This window comes from Tenrec ecaudatus, chromosome 1, assembly GCF_050624435.1.
Source record: "Tenrec ecaudatus isolate mTenEca1 chromosome 1, mTenEca1.hap1, whole genome shotgun sequence".
Taxonomy (NCBI): Eukaryota; Metazoa; Chordata; class Mammalia; order Afrosoricida; family Tenrecidae; genus Tenrec; species Tenrec ecaudatus.
In genome coordinates this window covers 4,752,490-4,765,109 of record NC_134530.1, presented here as the reverse complement: position 1 = coordinate 4,765,109, position 12,620 = coordinate 4,752,490, and the positions used below count along the sequence as shown (strand labels likewise).

The 12,620-nt window shown below is 50.3% G+C and overlaps 1 protein-coding gene across 1 annotated transcript; it reads left to right on the top strand.

The window, feature by feature from the left end:
• The first annotated feature begins 4,595 nt into the window (after nucleotides 1-4,595).
• On the top strand, nucleotides 4,596-5,581 carry LOC142435594 (homeobox protein NANOG-like). Its single transcript, XM_075539825.1, has 3 exons — nucleotides 4,596-5,276; nucleotides 5,345-5,446; nucleotides 5,567-5,581. The coding sequence occupies exons 1-3, from the start codon at nucleotides 4,596-4,598 to the stop codon at nucleotides 5,579-5,581; spliced, it is 798 nt and encodes a 265-aa protein (XP_075395940.1).
• Nucleotides 5,582-12,620: the final 7,039 nt, after the last annotated feature.

Below are 12,620 nucleotides of genomic sequence, written 5' to 3'. Positions count from 1 at the left end.
TTGCGACCGCCGGGGAAACTGAGCCTTGAGCTCCTCGACCTTAGTGGGGGGAGGCGCGACTGGGAGCCAAGTTCATTGCTACTGCAGAGGAAATCGAGGCGGGGGGCTTCGGATTTCGGCAGGGATAGTGGCCCCTCCCAAGCCAACGTCGGTGGATTGAGGGCTGGGGCTGGGATGTGCGCGAAGCCCTGCCAGTTGGGAGGGACGAGGAACTGTGGAGGCTGCCCCGGCCCTGGAGGATCAGAGGGGGGCAGTTCAAAATGGCCAATCCGGTGCAGTCTCTAAAGGGTTAAGTCCACATCCCGGTCTCCCTTTGCTAACTCCAAGGTTGGGCCTCTCCGGAGCCCGCTGACCAATTACGAGTGGGCCGTTTTAGCTGAGACCAATCGGCGGCAGGACCCGGATCTTCTCAAGCCAATCAATAGTAAATTAGCCCCCGCCCTGCTTGCGCTCAGTCAATAGGGAGCCGGCCATCTCAACCAAGCAGAAAGCACTGGACCTCGCGCGTCGAATCAATTCCTGTGTCTGTCTCTGGGCCATCCAATCAGCTCCTGTTGAGCGCGCGCTGGGCCGGGGGCGGAGGCTCGCGGGAGAGTGAGCTCGTCCTTTGTCCCCTGCTCGGATCCCTGGACTTCCGTCCCGTGGAGCGGACCGAGATGTAACCTGAGTGCCAGCTGCCCGAAGCTACTGGCGTCAAGGGCTGGGCTTAACAGGGCCAAGCCCATCAGCCCCTTCCGGTTAATTCTGGCTCGTGGAGCCCCCGGGTGTTACAAAGCAGAACTGCACGCCATGAAGTTTTCATGGACTGATGGGAGTGGGATGTGCATGCAGATCTGACCTCAAAGCCAGTAGTTCGAATCCACTAGAAGCTCTTCGGGAGAAAGCGAAAGTTGCCTGTTCCCATAAATGTTTGGAGTCCCAGAAACCCAAAGGATCCGTTCCATTCTGTCCCAACAGGGGCATATAGTCAGAGTTTGAGAAGTGTCGATTACTATTATATTTTTGTCCAGTCCCGGGGCCCTGTGGTGCGTCGTGGTTACACATTGGGCTGCTAACCAGAAGGTCAGCCCTTCAGAACCACCAGCTTCTCCCCAGGAGAAAGACAGGGCTTTCTACTCCCCTAAAAAGCTGCAGAAACCCAGAGGGGCAGTTCTACCCTGTCCTAAAAGTTGTAATTGAGTTGAAGGCAGTGAGTTTGGTCTGGGTGCTGTTGTTCAGTCCAGCCAGGCCTCCTCCTAGACCTGCACCTTTACAGTCAGTCCAGGGGTCCTGATGATTCCGTGGTAGGAGACAGGAGGAGCCCTGGTAGTACAATGGTTATGCGTTGCACTGCTAACCACAAGGTCGGCAGTTTGAAACCACCAGCCGCTCTGTGGGAGAGAGATGAGACTTTCTACTCCTGGAAAGGTTTATGGTTTCAGAAACCCACAGGGGGCAGGTCTGGTCTGCCCTTTGGCGTTGCCATGGGTCAGAAGTGACTCGATGGCAGGGAACTTGAGCTCGGGAGAGGCAGGTCCAATTCTTGGCCAGTGCACCTCACCCGCAGCCTCTCCCCGGCTGCATGTCTGTGGAGGATTGCCCGAGGATCGAGGATCGGCTGCTGCACTGGAACATCCAACTCAAGGCGGACGAGGAAGAGAGACCTGGCAATCAACTCCCCCAAATCAGGCACTGAAACCTTGTGGGTCATATCTGCTCCTGGAGATGGTACAAGAGGACTGGGCAGTGCTGGGCTCTCCCTGGTGCCTGGGGTGAACTCACAGGGGTCAACAATGACCCAGGCCAGATGTTGGCAGGTCATTTTCCCAGGGACCCCTCCCCCAATCATCAGAGACCAACCCACCTGTTTCTTCCCTCTCCGTCTTTCCTCTCCATTCACCTTCACCTCCTTCTTTCCAAAGACCCAGGTGCTCCTGCTGGGACCCTGGTCTTCCCCTCCCTGGGCCTGACTTCCACCTCACCCTCCACGCCCGGCCACCTTTCACCCTGGCCCCAGAGGGACCTTTCTGGAATGCAGATGTAGCCACCTCCCTCCCCTGGACTAAAGCCGTCTAGGACTCCCCAGTGCCTGTGGGAAATCACATCTAAATGAACCACCGGGGTGGCCTGGATCGGTTCCCCATCCCCAGAGTTGCTATCTGTTCTTTGCTGAGCGTGTAAAGTCCAGGTGCCGCCCGTCCGTGGCTGGAACACACGATGAGCAGGCTTGGCTGCCACCTGCGAGTGTGGAGGTTCCAGGTTCACCCAGAGGCACCCCGGAAGAAAGGACTGGTGACTCACTTCTGAAAGGTCAGCCACTGAGAACCCCATGGGACCGTTTGTACCCCCACAGGGCATGTACACACATGGCATTGCCAGCAGTCGGAAGTGGCCCCGTGGCGACTGATCTTACAAAGCCTGTTGCGGTGCTGTGGTGGTGACGGATGCCCTGGAGTGAGCTCTGACTCCTAGTGACGAAATCCCCCCTGGTCATCTCGGTGAGATTCTAATTCTTGTGCGCCACCCGTCCACTTGACCAAGCAGGTGTCCTTCTCCAGGGACTGGTCTCTCCTGACAGCATGTCCAAAGCACGTGAGATCAAGTCTCACTGATCTTGGCCTCTAAGGCGCTCTCTGGTCGAACTGCTTCGAAGACAGATGTGTTGGTCCTTGTGGCGGTCCAGGGTACTTTCCACAGCTTCGCCAGCACCGTCATTCAAAGGCAGTGATTCTGAAAAGCCTCACCAGACTCACTGTCATCGAGCTGATTCCAACTCATAGCGACCCTTTGGGACTGGGCAGGCTGCCCTAGTTTCTGAGACTCTCACTCTTGATGTGAGTAAAAAGCCCCAGCTTTCTCCCCAGGGGCAGCCAGTGGTTTTGTTTTTTAATATTTTTATTGGGGGCTCATACAGCTCATCACAATCCATACGTTGCCCTCATCATTCTCAAAACATTTGCTCTCCACTTAAGCCCCTGGCATCAGCTCCTCATTTTTCCCCTCCCTCTCGGCCTCCCTTTCCCTCATGAACCCTTGATAATTTATAAATTATTATTTTGTCATATCTTACACTATCCAACGTCTCCCTTCACCCACTTTTCTGTTGTCTGTCCCCCAGGGAGGAGGTTATTTGTAGATCTCTGTCATCAGTTCCCCCTTTTTACCCCACCCTTCCGGTATTGCCTCTCTCAGCACTGGTCCTGAAGGGATCATCCATCCCGGATTCCCTGTGTTTCCAGTTCTTACCTGTGCCAGTGTACATCCTCTGGTCTAGCCAGATTTGTAAGGTAGACCTGGGATCATGATAGTCAGGGGCCAGGGCTAAGCATTTAGGAACTAGAGGAAAGTTGTATGTTTCATCGTTGCTACACTGTACTATGCCTGGCTGGTCTCTTCCCTGAGACCCCTCTGCCAGGGGATCTCCAGTGGCCTACAAATTGGCTTTGGGTCTCCACTCCACACTCCCCCCTCATTCACTATGGTAAAATTTTTTGTTCTGATGATGCCTGATACCTGATCCCTTCAATACCTCGTGTGCTTCTTCCATGTGGGCTTTGTTGCTTCTGAGCAAGATGACCGCTTGTCGGCCCTCAAGCCTTTAAGACCCCAGATGCTATATCTTTTGGTAGCCGGGCACCATCAGCTTTCTTCACCGCATTTGCTTATGCACCCATTTGTCTTCAGCGATCGTCTTGGGGAGATGAGCACACAATGATATGATTCTTTGTCCTTTCGTGCCTGATAACTGATCCCTTGGGCAAAGCTAGTGGTTTTGAACCACTGGCCTTGGCATTAGCAGCCCACTTCTCCACCAGGGCTCCACAAGAAGCCTGGCACCCATCAAAACCACAGGGAAATGCCCACAGCCTGTGGGCCATCCCCCAGAGGAGAGTAAAAGGCAGCGTTTTCTCAGAGGGTAGTCAGAAAGGGTGAGAGAGGCAGAAGAATGGACTGGTAACCCCAGGTAGGAAGTGGGAAGAGGGCTAGGTCTTCATGGGGGCCGCGACCCCAGTCACCAAACCAAAGGTGTGTGGATGGTCAGATGGAAAATTACTTTGTAAACACTCACAATCAAGAGCCACAAACCAACACAAAGAAGCGAAACAGAAAGCAGCAAAGTCTAGCAAGGGTGTGGCAGGATGGGAAAATGGCAAAAATCCTGGTAGGACACATCCTTAAGACGTGATCCCCACCAATCACAGTGATCGCCATACACCCCACCTCCACCCCACCCCACCCCCGGGAATGAACAACAGAGACGTGGGTGCAAGGAGACAGCGGACGGTGCAACTATGAAAATAAAACTGATTTATAAACCATCAAGGGTTCGTGACAGTGAGAGGTTGGGGGAGGGAGGGGGAAAATGAGGAGCTGATGCCAAGGGCTCAAGTAGAAAGATGTTTGGGAACGGATGATGGCAGCAAATGTACAAATGTGCATGATGCAATGAATGCATGGATTGTTATAAGAACTGTAAGAGATAAGAGCTCACCGCACGGAGACTCCAAAACCTTTCTCCCCCCGCCCTCCTGGGATTGGGCTGTTCACTTCCCGCTGCTACACAATTGAGGGCTTTGATTTTGTTGCTCATTTTGGGGGTTTTTTTCCTCAGCAAAATGAGTGTGGATATAGCTTCTCCCCAAAGCCTTCTTGAAGCTTCCGATTCTAGAAACTCTCCGCCAGTAACTACCAGTTTGGGGGCTAAAGAAGATTACACATCCTTGCAAATGTCATCTGCCGAGGCTTCCTACTCAGAAACAGCCGCGTCTCTGCGTCCGTCCTCCGTGGACCTGCTTCTGCAGGAGAGCCCGGACTCTTCCACCAGTCCGAAAGCCCAGCTGCCCGCCTCTGCGGAGAAGGACCCAGCGAGGCAGGAGGAGGGCCAGGGCCAGGGCAAGAGGCAGAAGGTGCGAACTGTCCTCTCACAGATGCAGCTGTGCATACTTAAGGACCGCTTTCAGAAACAGAAGTACCTCAGCCTCCAGCAGATGCAAGAGCTTTCCAAAGTCCTGAATCTGAGTTACAAACAGGGGAAGACCTGGTTCCAGAACCAGAGGATGAAATGTAAGAGGTGGCAGAAAACCACCAACTGGTCCAAGAATAACCATGGTGTGACTCAGGTCTCTGCACCTACAGAATACCTGGACGTCTGTGCTTCCTACCACCAAGGATGCCTTCCTTCTGGAAGCCTTCCCATGTGGAGCAATCAGAGCTGGAACAGCCAGGCCTGGAACAGCCAGACCTGGGACAACCAGGGTTGGAATAGTCAGGCTTGGAGCAACCAGACCTGGAACAGCAGAAACCAGACTTGGACCAGCAGCCAGATGTGGAATAGCCAGGTGTGGTGTACCCAAGCCTGGAGTAACAGGCCTGGAATAGTCCAGCCTGGAACAACCCATTCCAGAACTGTGGAGAGGACTTCCTACTGCCCCAGGTCCAGCAAGCTTCTCTCTGTGACCTGGAAGCCGTACACATGTTAGATTTCTTTTTAAATGAGTCCATAAGCATACAATCTGAAGATTGTATGAAGACAGACATCTAGCCCATGCCCATCCGGGCAGTGACCGCGTGACTTCCTTTTTTGTAGGACTTCTTGCTTTAGAACGCCCTTGCCTTGACAACCTGGTTTTCCTTGTTCCTACTGTATGGAGGGGCGGGGAGGGGACTTGGGGAACAGGGTGAAGATTGTGGTTTCTATTTAACCAAAGATACAATGATATGATGGTTTACCTTGGTTACTCTGCACAGCATGATAAGCCATGTCCCTGCCTATAAATAACTATATAGAACACTACCTTGAATGTCCTTAGGATCTAGCCTCAATAATAGGACCTAAAAGTAGGACGATGTGTGGTGAAGGGTTATTTGTAGTGTATAGGATGTGGGAGTCTTACTAGACAATTTAGGGGTGGGGGAAGGTTAAGTCATAATGCGCTTCTTTGATTTCCTCGACCCTTCTGCTCTGTTTTAATTATAAACCTTTGTTTGTTTCTTCTTTGTATTTCGCTGCATCATGGTAACAACAGTACCAACATCACTGGCTGACTTACGAATACTGGTGCACACAAATAAAAAGAATATCCACTTTTCCATTAAAAAAAAAAGAGCTCACCGCACACTGAATCCAGGAACAGGAATGGGAACAGAGATAGCAGGAAGGTAGGGGGAAGGTGGGGAGGGGAGGGGAGGAACCGGGAACCAATCATAATGATCGACACATAATCACACCCACCCACACCTCTAGGGGACAAACAACAGAAACATGGGTGGAGGAAGACAGCAGACAGTGTAAGATATGAAAGTGATAATAATTTATAATTTATCAAGGGGTCACGAGGTGGGGGAGGAAAAAAAAGAGGAGCTGATACCAAGGGCTCAAATGGAAAGTAAATGTTTAGAAAATAAAGATGGCAACATATGTACAAACCTGCTTGATACAATTGAGGTATGGATTGTGATAAGCCCTGTAAGAGCCCCCAATAAAATGATCTTAAGAAAACAAACCAACAAGTGAGAGATAACCATGGGATCTGACCGCTGTGCTATGAGGCCAGGACCCTGGGGAAAGAAGGCTCTGTCTCTAGGATATAAATGTAGCTATGTAGCTCCTTGCTCATTGCTTCTGTTGCTGAGGCTTTCCATGTCTAACAATGTTTCCATTCCATCCATAAGGTTTTCAGTGGCTAATCCCTCTGAAGAAGACAGCCAAGTCCCTCTTCCTAGTCTGTTCTCAGTCTGGAAGCTCTGCTGAAACCTATTCCCTTTGAGTGCCCCAGCTGGTGTTTGGAATACCAGGGACCACGGAGTGCCCAGCACCCGAGCACCACCAAGCCCCGCGGGACGTAGGACGAGTGGACAGGCAAGGTCATCGGGCCTCTCATCTGCACAAGACCTCTTTAAAGTGTTGAAAAGCAAGGATGTGACTTTGAAGACTAAGGTGCGCCTGACCCAAGTCAGGGTCATTTCCCTCGCCTCAGGTCCATGTGCAAGTCGGGCAGCGAATAGGGAAGCCAAAGCAGAATCGAGGTACTGAATGATGGTACCGGCCAAGGATGTCGGCAGCACCAGGCGTGCCAAAAGCACCAACACATCTGTCTCAGAAGAAGTGCAGCCAGAGTGCTCCCTGGAGGCAAGGATAGCAGGAGTTGGTCTCGAGTGCTCCAAGGACTAGACTGGCACCACTCTTGCCTCTAAGGAGCATTCTGCCTGTACCTCTCCCAGGACGGAATTGTGTACTCTTGTCAGTCTCCTTGTCAGTATTCTTCATCAGCATCATAAGTCACATGCATCGATTCTGCTACAGTCTTCCTTAGTCCGTGCCCCACTTTCCCGTGCAGAGGAGGGGATCGAACATGCCACGGCTTGGGTCAAGCCCACCTTAGTCCTCAGAGTAGCATCCTTGCTTTTTGACGCTAGAATGAGGCCTTGGGATGCAGAGTTCCTCCGTGCAATGCATCCTGTGATCTTCTTGGTGATGTTCTTCCCCCACCCCCACCGGACAACTATTGGGAATTGATTAAAGGTAAAGTCAAACTTCAAGAGCTACACGCAAACATAGCTTTTATCCTGAATAAAACAAAAGCTTCACCCCAAACAAGCGCTGCTCATGAGCTCTGAGGACGTCCTCTTTCGCAGTGATGTGTGCACGACACTCCAGGTGAGTCCGAGTTGCTGTCTTCAATTTGTCAGGACAGCACCACTTGCTTGGCATTCACTACCTCTCAGTAGGAAGTTGTAAGAACAAACCATCGCCATTGGATTACCACTGGACAGACTCCTAACGTGTGACGAGGTTATGCCCACCGGAGAGCCTCTCCGTGGAAAACACCAAGATAGCTTAGACAAAGAACTCATTCCTGCGCTCAGGCGAGCTTGAACTCTAGGAGGCGCGAATGGAAGAAAGAGACAAGGGCGGAGCTGAAATCCAGGCACTTTTAAAATATATATATATATATATTTTATTGGGGCTCATACAGCTCTTATCACAATCCATACATACATCCATTGTGTCAAGCACACTTGTACATTTGTTGCCATCATTAGTCTCAAAATATTTTCTTTCTACTTGAGCCCTTGATATCAGTTCCTCATTTTCCCCCTCCCTCCCCACTCCTTCACGAACCCTTGATAATTTATAAATTATTATTATTTTGTCATATCTTACACTATCCAACGTCTCCCTTCACTCACTTTTCTGTTGTGCATCCCCCAGGGAGGGGGTTATATGTAAATCCATGTGATCAGTTCCCCTTTTCCACCCCACCCTCCCTCCACCCTTCAGGTATTGTCACTCTCACCACTAGTCCAGAAGGGGTCATCTGTCCTGGATTCCCTGTATTTCCAGATCCTAACTGTATCCTCTGGTCTAGCCAGATTTGTAAGGTAGAATTGGGATCATGCTAGTAGGGGGAGGGAAGAAGCATTTAAGAAGTAGAGGAAAGTTGTATGTTTCATCATTACTACCCTGCAATCTGACTGGCTCGTCTCCTCCCCTCGACCCTTCCATAAGGGGATGTCCAGTTGCCTACAAATGGACTTTAGGTCCCCACTCCGCATCCCTCCCCCATTCACTATGATATGATTTTTTTGTTCTGATGATACCTGATACTTGATCCCTTCAACAGGGCGCTATTTACACAGGCTGGTGTGCTTCTTCCATGTGGGCTTTCTTGCTTCTGAACTAGATGGCCACTTGTTTACCTTCAAGCCTTTAAGATCCCAGACACTATCTCTTTTGATAGCCGGGCACCATCAGTTTTCTTCACCACGTTTGCTTATGCACCCACTTTGTCTTCAGCGATCCTGTCAGGAAGGTGAGCATCATGGAATCAGGCAGACATTTTAATCGAACACCTACCCCACGTTCGACAGACGTTTTTAAGAGTCTCCTAGGACAACCTTCCACTGAATTCTCCACTTCTGCTTCATGTCTTCCCTTCATTTTATCTCGCTTGGCCATCAGCGCTTTGTGCTGCCTCAGTTTCCTCCACCCTGGGGACTGTCCGTGCTGGTCTAGGAGGCTCTTTTCATTCCTCTTAATATCGGTCTCCATTTTCATGTCACCAGCACACGTTTCTGCATTCGCCCCACGCTGCATGTTCCCTTGGCAATGTCCGGGCACCCCTCCAGGTGCTGTCTCCTGATCATCTTCCATTAAAACCTCGCCATACTGTCTGGGATGCTCAGCCTCCCGGCACGATCGCCGAAGACAACATGGATGCATAAGCAAAGGTGGTGAAGAAAGCTCATGGTGCCCGGCTATCAAAAGATAGAGCGCCTGGGGTCTCAAAGGCTCGAAGTTAAACAAGCAATTATTTAGCAGAGAAGCAACAAGCCCACATGGAAGCAGCACATGAGGTGTCAACGGAATCGGGTAACAGGCGCCAGAAGACCCAAAACAAACAAACAACATCCTGTAGAGAACAAGGGGGGTCAGAACAGAAACCCTTCTGTACATAATAGGACATCCCTTCACAGAAAGGTCGATGAGTCAACCAGGACTCAGTAGAGCACTGATGAAACACACAATATGCCTCCGGTTCCTTGAGGCTTCCTCACCCCCGACTATCATGACCCCAGCCCTGCCTCTCAGTTCTGGCTAGACGGGAGCATGTACACTGGCACAGGTAAGAGCTCACGACACACAGAATCCAGGTCAGAAAACCCCTCAGGAACAGAAATGGGAGTAGCCAGACCAGGAGGGTAAAGGAAGGTAGGAGGAAGGGGGAACTGATCACAGTGATCGACATATAACCCACCCACCACCTACCCCTGGGGATAAACAAGAGAAACGTGGGTGAAGGGAGACGGGGGACATGTAAGATATGAAAATAATAATAATTTATCATTTACTAAGGGGTCATGAGGGGGGGAGGAGGGAGCAAGGGATAAAGAGGAGCTGACGCCAAGGGTTCAAATAGAATATAAATGTTTAGAAAATGATGCTGGGAACGCATGTACAAATGTGCCTGATACAATCGATGTATGGATTGTCATAAGAGCTGTAAGAGCCCCCAACAAAAATGATTAAAAAGCCAACCAACCAAACAAAAAAACCCTCGCCATCCACTTTGAGAATATTTTAAAGTCTGTTGCCGTCGGTCTTGCCAGGCATTCTTTTTGCTCTTCCCGGCAGGTGTTCCTTTTCCACCTTCTCCGCAGGCTTTTAGGCACGTCGGACCCGGGCAAGCGTTACAGCCTTATGTGCAGCAAATACATCACCCGAATGACGTTCTTCTTGAAGGAGCTTTGGGGACACAGTGGTTATCCACTGGGCTGCGATCTGAAAGGTCAGCAGTTTGAAACCACCAGTCGCTCCCAGGGGAAAAAGATGGGGCTATTCCCACAAACAGTTGGGGTCTCAGAAACTCAAAGAACAGCTCCTCTCTGTCCTGCAGGGTCGCTATGAGTCGGCACTGACTCGGTGGCAGTGAGTTTTGATGTCCTCCCACAGCTCGTCGGGTTTCTATTATTAAATAGTGTTCAATGTGTCAAGACTGTTCTTGACATAGTCTTCAAATTCAGGTGGAATAGACTCAAGGTTGTGTGTTCGTTCTCAAGGACATGTTTTCATTTCCTTCACCTTCAACCTGAACTTACACAGGAGCAATTGATGGTCTGCTCCACAGGCGGCCCCTGGCCTGCTTTTAACTCCTGATACTGAACTTCTCCGTTGTCTCTTCCATAATCAATTTAATTCCTTTGTCTCCTATCTGGAGAAGTCCAGGTAGCCTCTTAGATTGTTGGGAAAAAGGTATTTGAGATAAAGAAGTCATTAGGCTTTGCAAAATTCCATCATGCGATCTCCAGTTCCATCTCTATCACCAAGACCATATGACCTGGCTACTGTTCTTTCCTGTCTGTTCCAAGTTTTGCATGCCAAGCAGCGATATTCCTCAATGCATGTTGGTTGCATGTTTGACCAATTTCATATTGAAGACATGTTGGTAGAATGCTTCAATTTCTTCCTCGCTGGCTTTAGTGGTAGGCGCTTAAATTTGAATAATAGTGATCATGTTTCTTTGTCTGTGGATAGATATATTAGCCTATCACAGACAGCACTGTGGTAGGTTTTCAAGATCGACCTTGAAATGTCCTGTTTGATGAGGAACGGAGTGCCATTCCCTCATCTGTCGTTTCTGGTGTAGTTAACCATATGGTTTTCTGATTCATCATGGCTGATGCCAGTCCATTTGGGCAAACTGATGCTTAGCACGGCCATAGTTAGGGTCGTGGTTACATAATCTGATGCCAACTTGAAACTATTAAGAGTGAAGAGGTGTTTAGCTTGTCAATCATTTAGCTTGTCATTTGGAGGTTCACTGGAAGCCAGAGACGCTCTCAGCTTGTCTTCCTGTTGACAAGCCACATGGAGACCTCTGATGGAACCAGAGCTCTGGAACTGGGGGAGCCACATGGAGACCCATGCTAGTGCTAAGATGCTTCCACCACCACCGGATCCACAAGACTTTTCCCCCACTGCTTTCAGCATCATTGCCTGGCTGCGTGAGTCTAAAGAGGAATTTATGGACTAGTAGTGACATACGGGGTAATATCAGACTATGGACTTGCTCTGAGCTGGGCTGGGATGTACTCTTAATGTCCAATTGCTCTTTGATAGAAGGTTCTCTCTGACACACACAGGAGTGTCTCTGGATTTGTTTCTCTAGTCCACTCGGACTAACACAGTTAGGTACATTGCATTTATTTGCGATGGCATCCGAATTTCCTAGAGGCCTACTTCATACATTCCACGTTCCAAGTATTGATAGCGGTTAGCAACTGTTTCTTCTCCTTTTCGGTTGTGCCCATCAGCAAAGGAGGGCCCTGCAGGCCTCACTCCTGCAGCCTCTGCTCCACTGCATCCTGATGGTGGACTCTCACAGGAGAAGGCAGCTCTTCCCCACCCGTCTTTTCAGTGTCTTCTGACCAGAGAGACTCGCCTTCTGGCGCGGTCTCGGGCAAGGTTTGCCTCCAATCTTCATGGGATTCTCAGTATCTGCCAATAATGTCTTGCTGTGCTTTACAAGGTTTTTAATGGCCAGTGTTCTCGGCAGTGGACATCCTATTCCTTCTTCATAGTCCCTTGTTAGGCTGCCAGCTCTGCCGAAACCCGCTCTCTCTGGGTGACTGTCTGAAGCAGCAGGGACAGAACTTTTGGCCTCAGGGCACCACACAAGGTGCACAGTAGGACCCACCAACAGACAAGGGGACAGACAAGGGTGGGCCTTAGTGAGTGGTCTAAAGGCAAATTGCTCAAGTTCTTAAAAGTTGGGGAGGGAGCCCATAAGAGGGGGAGTGAAGGGCCGTGAGGCATTCTTAGTCCCCCATGAGCTAAGGTTATGCAGACAGCCTCCAAAAGGTGGAAACAAAAAAAATTTTTTAAACCAAACAACCTCACGGTCATTCAGTCGATGTTGACTACAACGACCTGATAGGACAGGGTAGACCAGGCCCTGTGGGTTTCTGAGACTGTCACTCTTTACGGAAGTAGAAAGCCCCGTCCTTCTCGCGTGGAGCCGCTGGTGGTTTCACACTGCTGACTTTGAGGTCAGCAGCCCCATTGCGTGCGTGATGGCTACCCCAGCGGGGTGCAAGAGGAGGAGCCAGACCCTCACCTCTCTGGAGGAAGGAACCCCTCC